At 40.7% G+C, this 13,193-nt stretch overlaps 1 protein-coding gene across 13 annotated transcripts in view; it reads right to left on the bottom strand.

The window, feature by feature from the left end:
- PUM1 (pumilio RNA binding family member 1) overlaps window positions 1-13,193 on the bottom strand; it is a 143,764-nt gene that overhangs the window by 79,811 nt on the left and 50,760 nt on the right. For 10 of the 13 annotated variants that reach the window (XM_055138323.1, XM_055138326.1, XM_055138324.1 and 7 more), the window contains exon 4: window positions 617-725. The exons of 2 other annotated variants lie outside the window; for them this stretch is intronic. In XM_055138323.1, coding sequence (XP_054994298.1) covers window positions 617-725 — 109 coding nt within the window. The remainder of the gene's footprint in view (window positions 1-616; window positions 726-13,193) is intronic. One more of the 13 variants, XM_055138325.1, reaches the window with a different exon arrangement.

The following is a 13,193-nucleotide window of genomic DNA, read 5'->3' as shown; positions in this document are numbered from 1 at the left end:
TCTCTTCTGATGAATCACTGTCATCTAAAATGAGAAAAAACATCTTACAATGTGCTGTAACATAGCACATCAACTTTGAGATTTTCTAAATCCTTCCTTTCTGTCACCTGTCATTTCTTTCTGCTGTCAGTGCACCTGCCTCTAAAAGTTCTTCTCATCCCTCCTCAGGGATAGTATGTCAGAAGAGCATCCATGCCCAGTTATTTGATTTGGCCCCAACCAAATTTACAGATCATACCACACATGGTACACAGGGGCAAGGAGAGATAAAAGAGACATAACCTAACTTCAAAAGGCAGGCATGGATTTTCTGATTCCAAGTATGCTGACAGCATTACAGAACAAGAAGTTATGTGTGAAATTATGGTCATTTCAAATAAGACTGTTCTCCTGTAACTAGCAGTTGAATAAAATAATAAAGATTTAATTGTGTTAAGTTTTGCTTCAATAAATTACATCATAAAAGCTCCTTCATGGCAATTATTCTACAGGAACAGGACACTGCTCGACATGCTTATGTCACTGATGTAAAATTCATGATCTGACTTGCCAATTGTTGAGGAAAGGAGCTCTAAGACAGGCATAAATCACAGTACAGATGCTAGATCTAGATTACCTGATGTTCCCCAGGCACTGTCTCGCCATTGATCACCCAGGAATATTCCTTTTGGTCCATCTTTGCTGGATTCATCTGTTTCCCAAAACTTTTTACCTGGCAAGAGCTGCTGCAAATTAAAAATAATAGATGCTTTTAAAGAATTCATAAAGGATGAAAGTACAGCAGTCAACACTTTCTTTTAGACAGGAGTACTGAAGATGCTCATGTGCCCAAGTGTTTAATCAGTGTTCTGACTACAGACTGTGGTCAGAGCACTTGTGTACATTTGATAAAAGTCAGAGTCCTAAAGCAAGGGAGCCCAACCTAAGTATCTGGAATTACCGATGCCAAAATTCTTTAAGTGGAAAAGGAGACTTACAAACTAACTGTTTGTCAGAAGATAATAATAATAAAAAAAAAAGTCACCAAAAAGACTAAAATGCTTCTGCCTGTATGCGTATTAACCAACCACATAGAATTATTCAACCTGGGGTATGTACTTGATTTCGACTATGGAATGTTAGAGGCAAAATTCACCTCCTTCATATACAGAGATTCTGTAAACCAAAGCACTTTCATCACAGGAAAGTGGGGAAAAATTCTTTCAAACCATAGTATTGACCTATTCCAAGAATTTGGCAAAACAGAACTACTATTTTCAATACTGAAAGAAAAATAAAATCCTGTAGTCTCAGTTTTAACAATGCTTAGTAGTGCCATTAATGTTGCTTCACAAAACATTCCATGTCCCAAAATTGCAGGCATCACTGGACCTAAACTATTGTAAGAACTTTAAACTAATTTCAACAAAAGGAATTCACATTACCCTTCTTACCAAAAAAGTTCAGTTTCACACAAGATTAAAATATTAGTGACCAGACCTTGAAAGTTAAACTAGACTGGAATCCCACCAGTCTTCATTCTGATAGCCAGTCTTACTCATCAAAATGTTCCTCTTATTTCCTATAATTATGCTTTTATTTTAAGCTGCCACACCCAGTTAATAAACTCAGACGTTTGGGGTAATAATCACTGTATTTAAGCATAAAGAACACCTGCAAAAACTTTTTTTTTTTTTTTTTTTTTTGCTTTTTGGGTCACACCCGGCAATGCACAGGGGTCATTCCTGGCTCATGCACTCAGGAATTATCCCTGGCGGTGCTCAGGGGACCATATGGGATGCTGGGATTCGAACTCGGGTTGGCCGCGTGCAAGGCAAATGCCCTACCCGCTGTGCTATCGCTCCAGCCCCTGCAAAAACATTTTTAAGTGTAAATTATCTGTTCTTCTTGACAACAGAGATTTACCTTTCCAACTTATAACCAATGATAAAGGACAAACGGCTTGGCTTAACTTTACCCTCACTAAAACAGTATTTTCCAAAACTTGGTTTGGAAGTTAGATTTCTTGGCAATTTTATTCTACCACTTTAAATTATCTAGTAAAAACATATTACTTCCTTGATAAGGAGTTTCCTCACACTATGCAGGCCCTAATTTGCTATTTTGTGACACAGAGATCTTGAAAGACAGATTTTGGGCTCTAATTGCTAGGAGGCACAAGTTTATTTGAAGATAAACTGTTATAACCAGTTATTCGTAATATGATTGTTCAGTTCACTCTCTCAGGGAAACAAGAACATAATCTGTTAACTAGAGAGAGGCTGGGAGTAAGGTGGGTAATGGGAGAGAACCCTAAATCATACGTAAATGTGCTGTTAGGAAGCCCCCCATTAGATCACTTTTATGTGTCCTAGAACTGCTGAACTGCTTTGAATCTGATTCTCCTTGCACTGATAACGATGATCTTTCCCCAGGCTTTTTCTTTTTCATTTTGTTTCATAGTTAGTGGTATTAGTGACGAGTACCTCGTACAATACCTGCCACATAGTAGGTTCTCAAACGTATTCAATGAAAAAACACCTGACACAACAGTTATATCACAGATGAAACAGTGGAAAAGGGAACTACAAGCACAGTTCAAGAATGCTTGGGCTGTACCAACAGTACAGTGAGTAGGGTGATTGCTTTGCATGAGGCTGAACCAAGTTCAATCCCAGGTATCCCCTATGGGCCCCCACTCCCACCAGGAATGATTCCAGAGGACAGAATCAGGAGTAAGCCCTGAGCACCATCCCATGCGCCCCTCTCCAAAACAAAACAACAGAATTCTTATTTTAATGCTTTTCTCCTTTTTAGTCCTGAAAATGCCCTCTTCCAAGATTACAAATAGAATTTCTTTCCTTTCTGGCTATTACTCTTCCACCCAGCATTAATGTTTCCCCCTACTTTTTAGTGGCTTTGGGAAACAGAACTCCATACCTTGGTATAGAAGAATCCTAGCACATGAGACACTTGTTGGTTAATTTTATTCTTTATCCAAGAGTGGGAAGAGGGCAAAATTGATCAAAAGTAGTCTTTCCTTGTGATTTTCATCACTTTCCATTTACATTTGGAAATCTTTACTCAAAACCCAGTTATCATATTTTATAATAACCTGTATATGAATTAACCTCTATATGGTTTGTCTATAATCTGAAAGCTGAAAGCAAAAACCAAAGCCCTTGACCTCAAGGTTTCAAAATGCCTGATTTGAGTCTGTATCTATCCAGTTAACTTGCTAGATTGTCGTAACATTCAAAGCCAGCAAAAGCAGATGAACATTTAAACAAGGTTGTTTCTAAGTAAAATTATCTTAAAAGGAAACAATACAGCAAACATGCAACAAGCTGTGAAGAGGTAAAGATTCTACTTCAAAGTAGAATCAATAAGTAGTACAAGTCTCAAAGGAATACAGAACAAAGAAACTCAAGATCCTAGTCAGACACCTACTGCATCTCCCTCTACTGACAAAGGGTTGAAATGTACATCATAAATAGATGCCACAACAGTCCAGAAAATGCTAGAGCTCCATATGCCTTGGTAAAGTAGCACCGACAAGATTAGCTATTATCAATGGAAACAGCAGGAACTGAAAAGGCAGTTTGTAAGAGATAAGGAACAAGGAGGTGGAGAAGGTCAAGGATGCTTACTGATTGGGGGGACTGGCCAGGAAGGGAGAGATAACTTACATGTTACAAAGTGCCGCCAACATGAAGGAAAGGAAAATACTGAACAGTAGTAACTGAGTAAAGATAGAAACAAACTTGGCAAAGCTCTTCAGTCTCTTAATCTTAGAACCTAGCATTCCTTTCTCAAAGTGGACCCTTCCTCTCCACCCTCACTCTGCCTGTGTGGTTACAGCATCTGACACCCAATGACCTCCGCCTCCTATACCAATGATAATGACCTGATCATTTTCTTAGTTGATTCCAGGCTGAATGGACCTCAGACCCATTAGTAAAAAATATCAATGCAAGGCATCAAGCTCACTTTGAAGGAACTAGCTGCTGTGTTAGGAACCTAAAGAGAGGCCCACATGGCCAGGAGCCAAGAGAGGACAACACACGAATAACTGAAGCCTTCAATAGCTCTTCTCAAACTTACTCCTCATTTCAACCAGGTGAGTGACCTTGGAAACAAACCCTGAACTCTGAAATACTACAATCCCAGCTTGTTACTTAGAGGAACCCTGAAATATAGAAATTTTTTTTTTACAAATTATGAATGGTTTCCTGACCTGTGTAACAGTTTCTGTAGAAACTGTGGGGCTGAACACAGCTGCACAAGGTTAAAGTCACAAATAATACACAGCAACAGGTAACTAGTAAGGTTATGAATATGTGGAATTTTTCTCCTATTCAAACTTATTTATTATTTATGAACTTATTTGGGGGAGGGTTGGACCAGGGCTTACTCTGCTGTGCTCAGGGATCACATCTGGCAGAGCTCAGGGGGCCATATATTGAACCCAGGTCAGGCATATTCAAGACAAAGATATACTATTTTTAAGTAACTGTGTTCCACTTTCTACTATTAATGGCAATATTTCTAATAGGTACTTTTGAACTTAGAAAAATTTTCATGTTCCATTTCACTTTCTCCCTACTCTCAAAGCCTGCCCTTCTGCATTAAAAATGATTTGGCCTTCTTGTTTGTCTGCATTACAAATGGTTTGGCTATTACTATAGCCAATGATGCTCAGACCAAACAGTGACAGAAATTGAACCCAGGATTCCCAAGTGCACAATATATTCCAGCCATTTAGTTCATGACTAGCTTTTTTAATGCTGCGAATTAAGTCAACTTAGACATAATTAAGCTTACCTAGAATTAGTAACTATCACATATTCAAGAATCAACCAGGGGCCAGAGTGATAGTACAGCGGGTAGGGGTTTTGCCTTGCACACTGCCAACCTGGGTTCAATCCTCAGCATCCCATATGGTCCCCAAAGCACCACCAGGAGTAATTCCTGAGTGAAGAGCCAGGAGTAACCCCTGAGCATTGCTGGGTTTGACCCCAAAAGAACAAAAATAAATAAAAAAAAATTGTTTTAAAAATCAACCAAGAAGGGGCTGGAGCGATAGCACAGCGGGTAGGGCGTTTGCCTTGCACGCGGCCGACCCCGGTTCTAATCCCAGCATCCCATATGGTCCCCTGAGCACCGCCAGGGGTAATTCCTGAGTGAAGAGCCAGGAGTAACCCCTGTGCATCGCCGGGTGTGACCCAAAAAAAACCAAAAAAAAAAAAAAATCAACCAAGAAAGACATTAACTGTTTGAATCTAACATTAAAAAGTCATGATCTATCGAATTATGAATTTCAAATTCAACATCAACCCCCCTGGAGGTGTAGCAGCATCTACAGCATAGGCTATCATTCTCAATCTCTGACATTGCAGACCAGTACTGTCTGGCTGAAAAACAGGAGCTAAAACATCCTGGCCCATCATTCCACCAGCAAATACACCACGTTATTTGTCAAACCTTCACTTAAGTCACATCCAAATTTAATCACCAAAAAAGTTTAATGCAACTGGTGCATAAAAAGGTAGCTCCTTCATAAAACTATTTGACAGAACAAAAACAACAGATCTACAGCAAAGGTTTACAAAATTCACTCTAAAGAAAGGTTAGATAAGAGGATTAAAAGGTTTGGGAAAAATTTAAATAATAATATTTTTTTTAAAAGGCTTGAAAATTCTAAAGGAAACCCTGGAAATTAAGGATCAATATCAACAAAAGCACGGGAGTGGACTGTTATAGAAGGATTATTTCATGTGCACCTTAAGGTGAGGGCATATGCTATAAAAACAAGTCTATCCTCAGAAAAGCAATGAATGCCATTAAGCAGCCTTAAGTACCTTTCTATCATTTTAAACCTGCACATCAGTGACTGTATGTGATAGTTAACAGCATCTGTACTGAATCCTAATGACCTTAATTAGAAGTGTGAACCTAAAAAAGTACATATTAGAAATACTATCATTGAATATTAGAAAACAAGAGCACAAAATTCTAAAAAATAAATTCATAGAGAGGAACACAGGAATAAATAAGTGAATAAATGAATAAGTTCATAGGGGTTAGGGCTATAGTACATTCTTGCTTTGCATGTGGCCAACACAGGTTGAATCTACGACACACCATTCAGTTCAAAGACCTGTGAAGACAGTAACTTTTTTAATGGCCAGTTGGAAATTTCTCCCTACTATTTAAAACCAGGGTCCCAGGTCAGGAAGATAATAAAGGAGGTAAGGTCAGACTTGAAGGTCCTAGCACCATCCTTCCAAGTAATATAGTCTTTTCTACTCTTCGTTATTTTTCCACTACACAGAACTCCGAACAGCCCTTCTAATGATGCCTATGTTCAAATTTGTTAAGACAAAACTTTCATCCCAGCCTGTACCATAGGTTTGCAAAGAAAAGACTGATAGTGGGGCTGGAGTGATAGCACAGCGGGCAGGGCATTTGCCTTGCGTGCAGCCGACCCAGGTTCGATTCCTGGCATCCCATATGGTCCCCTGAGCACCGCCAGGAGTAATTCCTGAGTGCAAAGCCAGGAGTAACCCCTGAGCATCGCCGGATGTGACCCAAAAAGAAAAAAAAAAGGAAAGACTGATAGTAAAGAAAGCAACAAGCTTGATCACGAGGCTTCTGGAAAATAACAGAAATCAAGCAATGACTTTTACAAGATCAGTCAGGGGCCAGGAAGAAGGCCCAAGGAGCCAGAGCACACACATGCAGGAGATCAGAGTTTAATCCCCATGACCCCACGGTCTCCCAAGGTTCCACTGTGAGTGACCCCCCAAGAACTTTTGAGTTGCAAAACCAGTAACTTGGGAAGCCTCTAATTAAGTCAGAAAACACCTTTTTGTCATCTCACAGAATAGACAATACACAGCAACACATTTGCAGAATCAATCTTCAACAGATCCTTAAATAAAGGCAGACAGTAAGGGGCTGAGAATGTCAAAAATCTTCAGGTTTCTTAGTTGAAGTAACACAGAAGTCACTGTCACTGTCATCCCATTGCTCATCGATTTGTTCGAGCCAGCACCAGTAACGCCTCCACTGTGAGGCTTATTGTTACTGTTTTTGGCATATCCAATGCGCCACGGGTAGCTTGCCGGGCTCTGCCGTGCGGGCTCAATACTCTCCGTAGCTTGCCCGGCTCTCCGAGAGGGGCAGGGGAATCGAACCCAGGTCGGCCACGTGAAAGGAGAACACTGTACCACTGTGCTATAGCTCCAGCCCAACACAGAAGTAAAGCATGTAAATGTATTATGAAATCACAGGAGGGGGGAAGGGATGCACAGGAGACACTGATTTTAAATTCCACTGTGAATTTAACCCCTTGAGGTCTTTGTTTCTCATCCCATAAATTAACTATTTTGAACATTCAATGAAATGATGTGTAAAGTAGCAGCAGCATGATAAAGTTCAGAGGAACCACTGGAAAAATAAGGTGTTACTATTAAAGAATGAAGTAGTACCAGAAAACTCGTTCACTCCTAGTTCATTCCCTTAATGGCTTGCCAAAGAAAAATGCTTCTCTCCAATCCTGCAATGGATGACCAATGAAAAATGCTCTCCTCTACTCAAGCAGCAGATATGAAGTCTAGCATTATCCAACCACTTTCAGTGTAAATCCTATAGAATTATGAACCCTAAGAAAACAGTGCAAAAAAGATTACATGATTACAGTTTTCAGAACCTACGCTGAGACAGAATGATTATTAAGGACTAAAAATTGTTTGACCATAACATTACTAATATTTACTTAGGGAAGTACAAATGAGGTTTTTGGATGATCTTACCACTTAAAAGCCCACTAAATGAGGAATAAATTAGTAGGTAGCTTTATCCAAACTCAATCTAGGTTGCAGAGAGGAGTTTCCCAGACTAGACATTTGGCTCTTAGGGTCAGAGAGATAGTACAGAAACTAAGGTACTTCACACCTTGCAGGCGTCTGACCCCCGTTCAATTCAGGAACACGTGTGATCCTCCAGAGCATAGAGGCAGGAACAGCATCTCAGCACTGCTAATGTGACCCAAATAACCCCTTCAAAAAACAAAAGGAGAGAGGGGGGGCCCCCATGGGGGAGGTAGAGGAAGGGAGATAGCACCTGCATTGGTCTTCATTCACAGTGCAATGGCAGGGAAGCTACAAACCTGCAGGCATGGTCTGGTTTGCTCATTTTATCTGGCAATGCAAACTTCCATAAAAAGCTTTCATTTCATTGGAATGTAGCCAATGCTGGAGTGAAATACCTGATATTTTAAACAGCTAGTAAACAGATTCAGCAAGAAATGTTTTTATCTCTAGACAAATATTCTTACTAACATTAAGGAATTAGACATCAACTCAGAAAAGCACTGTCTGAAAATAAAGAGGTCTGACACTCATTAAGAGTCACATTTCCTGTCAGAGTTCTGGGCTGCAAATACTGTAGAATGAAGGAATTCCTTCTCAGGGCCGAAGAAATAGTACAGCGGTAGGGTGTCTGGCTTACAAGCAGTTGGCCCAGTTTCAAGCCCCAGCACCCCATATGGTTCCCCCAAGACTTCCTGGAGTGTTTCCTTAGTGCAGAGCCAGGGGGAAGCCCTGAGCGCCACTGGGAGTGCCCCCCCACCAAAAAATTCCTTCTCAAAATCTTTTTTTGGGGATAGTGGACCTCCTGATTAGTGCTCAGGAACCCAGAGCCACACAGCGAACTGTGCCACACATATCAATGCCAGAGCCCAGTGATGGCATGCTGCTGGAACACAGTGGCACTGGGGACCACCAAGCCTGTGCAAACTCATGTCTCGCCCTTTGAGTTATCTCCCCAGTAGTACTCAGGAGGTCTGAACACTAACCCCAGCAATTCTCTGCCATCTAGGTATGATTCTCAGCAAGCAGGACCACACAGAGTGGGCGGAGGCTTCGTGGGGATCCTACACCTGCTGGTAATTAGACAATATGGCGCCAGAAACTGAACTAGGGTCAGCTGCAAACAAGGCATGCACTTCAATCCGTATACAAGCTCTCCAACTCCCCTTCTCAAAATCTTGACAAACTTGAGGGGATTTACCTAGACCTGCATAATATAAAGCATTGTTGTGAGATCAAATGAGACAGTATTAAAGTGCTAACACACTGAATTATACTCAGAAGTTATTACTAAGCCTTACCAAGAAAGTGCTTAAATGTAAGATGTAAAAGGATAAATCAGTATCATTTATATAAGCTTTTAATGAGAAATAGCTCAATGGCTGGCGCATATGCTTGGTTGGCAACACCAGAGGCAACCCTCAAGCACTAATGAGGGATAGGGTGACTCACCAGCACTGAGCAAGCAGTAGCCCCCGAGTATAGCTGAATGTGGCCCAAATCAATCCCTTTTTTAAAAAATTCATTTCTGTGGGGTCAAAAAGATAGAACAAGTGTAAAGGCAATTGCCTTGCATGCAGCTGGCCCCAGTTCAATCCCCAGCACTGCCAGGAGTAATTCCTGAGCAAACCCAGATAAATGTGACACCTCTTCCTCATAAAAAAGGCCACCTATGTAGAACAGGAGAAATACTATCAAGGTTAAGGCCTAACATATGATGATGGCTGTGACCTCCCTCCTGGTTCAAGTATGGATACCACATATGGTCCCCTGAGCACCACTGAATGTGGCCCAAATAAATAAAACCTGTGGCCCAAATATAAACAAAACAAAAAAATCTTTGAATTTTATATGTACAAAAAAATGGAAGAGCCATCCCACATTTTAAAAATTCTGTGATTATGTATAAGATTTCTGTGTATAAAGATTTGTGTTCAGGGGCTACTCTGAACACTCAAAGCCAAGGGATGATCAAAGCCAAGCATTATACTCAAGGCCTCAGTGTTCTACCACTGAACTATATTCCCAGCTCTGTTTAAAAATTAGAATATTTATGTTCTATTTCAGATCATTCAAACCACAAAAAGTCTGTAGTGAAAACCAACATCTATAAAGAATCTCTCATTATGTCTACTGAGCATCATCACAATCTGGCATCTAGTAAATAAATACCACTAGTTTAGCCTCAGTTAAACTTAATTCAGTTAAATTTGATATAAATAAATATTTCCATATTAAGTGCTTTTTGTTGTTGTTGGGTTATTTTGTGTTTGTTTTGGGGCCACACCCAAAAGTGCTCAGGACTTACTTCTGGCTCTGTACTCAAGGGTCATTCCTGGCAGGGCTCGGAGCCCATGGAGCTCGGGACTAGGGGTAGGGATTAAAACGGGGTTAACCTTGAGAAAAGCAAGCACCCTACTATACTATCATTCCGGTCCAAAGGGGTTCTTAACTGAACATTACTTTTGACTGAAAAGTAATATACTCCTGCTTTTGAATTTTAAATTATAATTATATCACATATAAAATTATTATAGATTCTTATAGGAGTCATATCCAGCAATGCTATGGCCTCAAGGTCACTCCCTGGGGCTGGAGAGATAGAACAGCGGGTAGGGCATTTGCCTTGCACGCAGCCGACCTGGGTTTGATTCCCAGCATCCCATATGGTCCCCCAAGCAGAGCCGGGAGTAATTCCTGAGCACAGAGCCAGGAATAACCCCTGAGCATTGCCGGGTGTAACCCAAAAAGCAAAAAAAAAAAAAGTCACTCCAAATGGTTCTGGGCCTAGAGATAGAAGGCAGTTAGGGGAGGTGGAAGGAGCACCAGGGCTAAACCCAGGGATGGGGAAATGGAAGAGGTGCTGCAAAATAACTCTAAAATTAAGACTTTGGGACAGGAGAGCCAGAGTAATAGTACAGCCAGTAAGGTGTTTTCTTTGCATGAGGCTGACCTAGTTCGATCCCTAACACCTATATGCACTCCCAAGCACCACCAGGAGTAACACCTGAGCATCACTGTGTGTGATCCAAAATCAAAACAAAACAAAAAACATTTTTCTTGAAGCACAGACATGGCCTATCATAGTTTATACTCAACATGACATATGGTTCCCTGAGTACCAACTGAACTGATCCCTGAGCACAGAACCATAAAAAAAAAAAAAAAAAACCACTAATAAAATTACGAGTTTTATTTTCATGTTTTTAATGGGGGCTATAGCAATAGTACAACAGGTAGGGTGTTTGCTTTTCACATAGCCAATCTGGCTTGCATTCCGAGCACCCTATAAAGATCCCCCTGAGCACCACCACATCAAAAAAAAAAGGGGGGGAGGGGTACATGGCCCAGAGTCCGGCAGGGTAGGGTAATTGCCTTGTTCACACCAACCAAGTTCAATCCCCTGGGACCCCATATGGTCCCCGCAAAGCACTGCCAGGAGTGATTACCGAGTACAGAACCAGAAGTAAGTCAGATGTGACCCAAAAGCAAACAAAAAAGCTCTGTGTGTGTGTATTAGAGAGGGGGAGACGGAGATACACACACACACACACACACACACACACACACACACACACACACCCCACCCCCAACATAATATATTGTGGATAAAGTACTGGCCTTCCACAACCAACCCCAGTCTAATCCCCAGCACCATAAAGGGTTCCCTGAGCACTGTCAGTGGTCATTACTGACAACAGAATCAAGAATAGCCCCAGAACACCCACCAGGGGTGTCTCTAAAACCCAAGTTCTCCCCTTCCCACATAAAAGTTTTCCTGTATTAGTAATTTTCATGGCACTCTTAACAGTTTTGACTGCTGTCCTTCACCACTCAGAATGAAATCACACAAATCACTTAGTCTTAGCCAAATGAGGTCATCTGACATCTCTCATTACCTGGAAAACTAATATGCTTTCCTAGATACTGATATAAAAATTTCAGTATCTGAAGTAGTTATTGATCTCCATTAGTTAAACCCAGAAGTGGTAAGCTATTTCTAGTAGCCTACAAATATTACAAATAATAATCTACAAATATTATTCTAGAGTGGGGAGGGGACAGCAAAAAAGAAAAGAATATTCTAAGGTATCTTGTAATGTTAAAAAAAAAACATTACTAAACAACTCCAGTTATAAGACATATTCAGAGAAAGAAAGAACTGAAATAGGGTCTGGTCAAGGGCTGACTTGGAGGGACCAAATTGCTCAGAGTGGGCAAGATACTGCAAAGAACTTTACTTGGAGAGCAAAGTTAGAAGACAAAAGCAAGTGGGACAAGTGTTCATGAACAAAAAGACTCACTGATATAGGCTGTAGTAAGGACAGGGTGAATGAAGACACGACCAGTGAGGCTTTATGGAGAACTAAAAAGGTGTGCTCTAATCAAGACAGCAGTAGGGAATAAAATCATAAAAACTAATTTTAAAAGATCTGGCATTCCTACATAAAAAAAGGAATGAGGAAAACCAAATGGAAGCTGGGAGGTTAAGCACTGTAGTCATCTAGTTATAAAGCAGTAAAAGAAGAGATACATGGAAATAAGAACAAAGAAAGTAAAAACTTGCTCAGATACCCCATCTCTTAGCTTTCATGGCATCTTTATAAACAGAGGAAAGCTATCAAATTTCAAAGGGAAGCTTTATAGCCTACTATGATAATCAAGAATGCAATCAGGGACGAAAGATGTAGCTCAGGAACAGAGAGAATGCTTCACATTTGTTAAGTCTTGGGTTCAAGCCCCAACACCATCAGTAAGTGATGATGCCAGTCTATTGAAGGTTTTCAATCAAGAACTTATGCTGCAGAGTACACCGAGTACAAAGCCTAGATAAAAGTAGACCTGAATATACAAGATATAGCAATGTGCAAGTTTCAGTCACAAATTTAGTATTAGGATTATTAAAGTTTTAGAACTACTCTAATGCTCCATTGTAGAATGCTGGGGTCCAGTACAAACAAAGATCAGGGGGCTGGAGCAATAGCACAGCGGGAGGGCGTTTGCCTTGCACACAGCCAACCTGGGTTCGATTCCCAGCATCCCATATGGTCCCCTGAGCACCGCTAGGGGTAATTACTAAGTGCAGAGCCAGGAGTAACCCCTGTGCATTGCTGGGTGTGACCCTTTTAAAAAGAAAAAAAAAGAGAGAATAATCAAGAAGCATTAAAACAATCTCAGTAGCTCTTAAATCTAAAAATTTAAGGCACTCACCAACTGGCTAGTATTACAAATAATTCTTCAATTAAGAACAACTGTGAAACTCCAAAATGCATTCTTTTCATAAGAAAATAGCTTTCCAGTGTCCTGTACCACACACCATCTCCCACCCGCCCCACACAC

This window comes from Sorex araneus, chromosome 5, assembly GCF_027595985.1.
Source record: "Sorex araneus isolate mSorAra2 chromosome 5, mSorAra2.pri, whole genome shotgun sequence".
Classification (NCBI taxonomy): domain Eukaryota; kingdom Metazoa; phylum Chordata; class Mammalia; order Eulipotyphla; family Soricidae; genus Sorex; species Sorex araneus.
The sequence above is the reverse complement of the archived record's forward strand: the minus strand, read 5'-3'. Positions and strand labels throughout refer to the sequence as shown.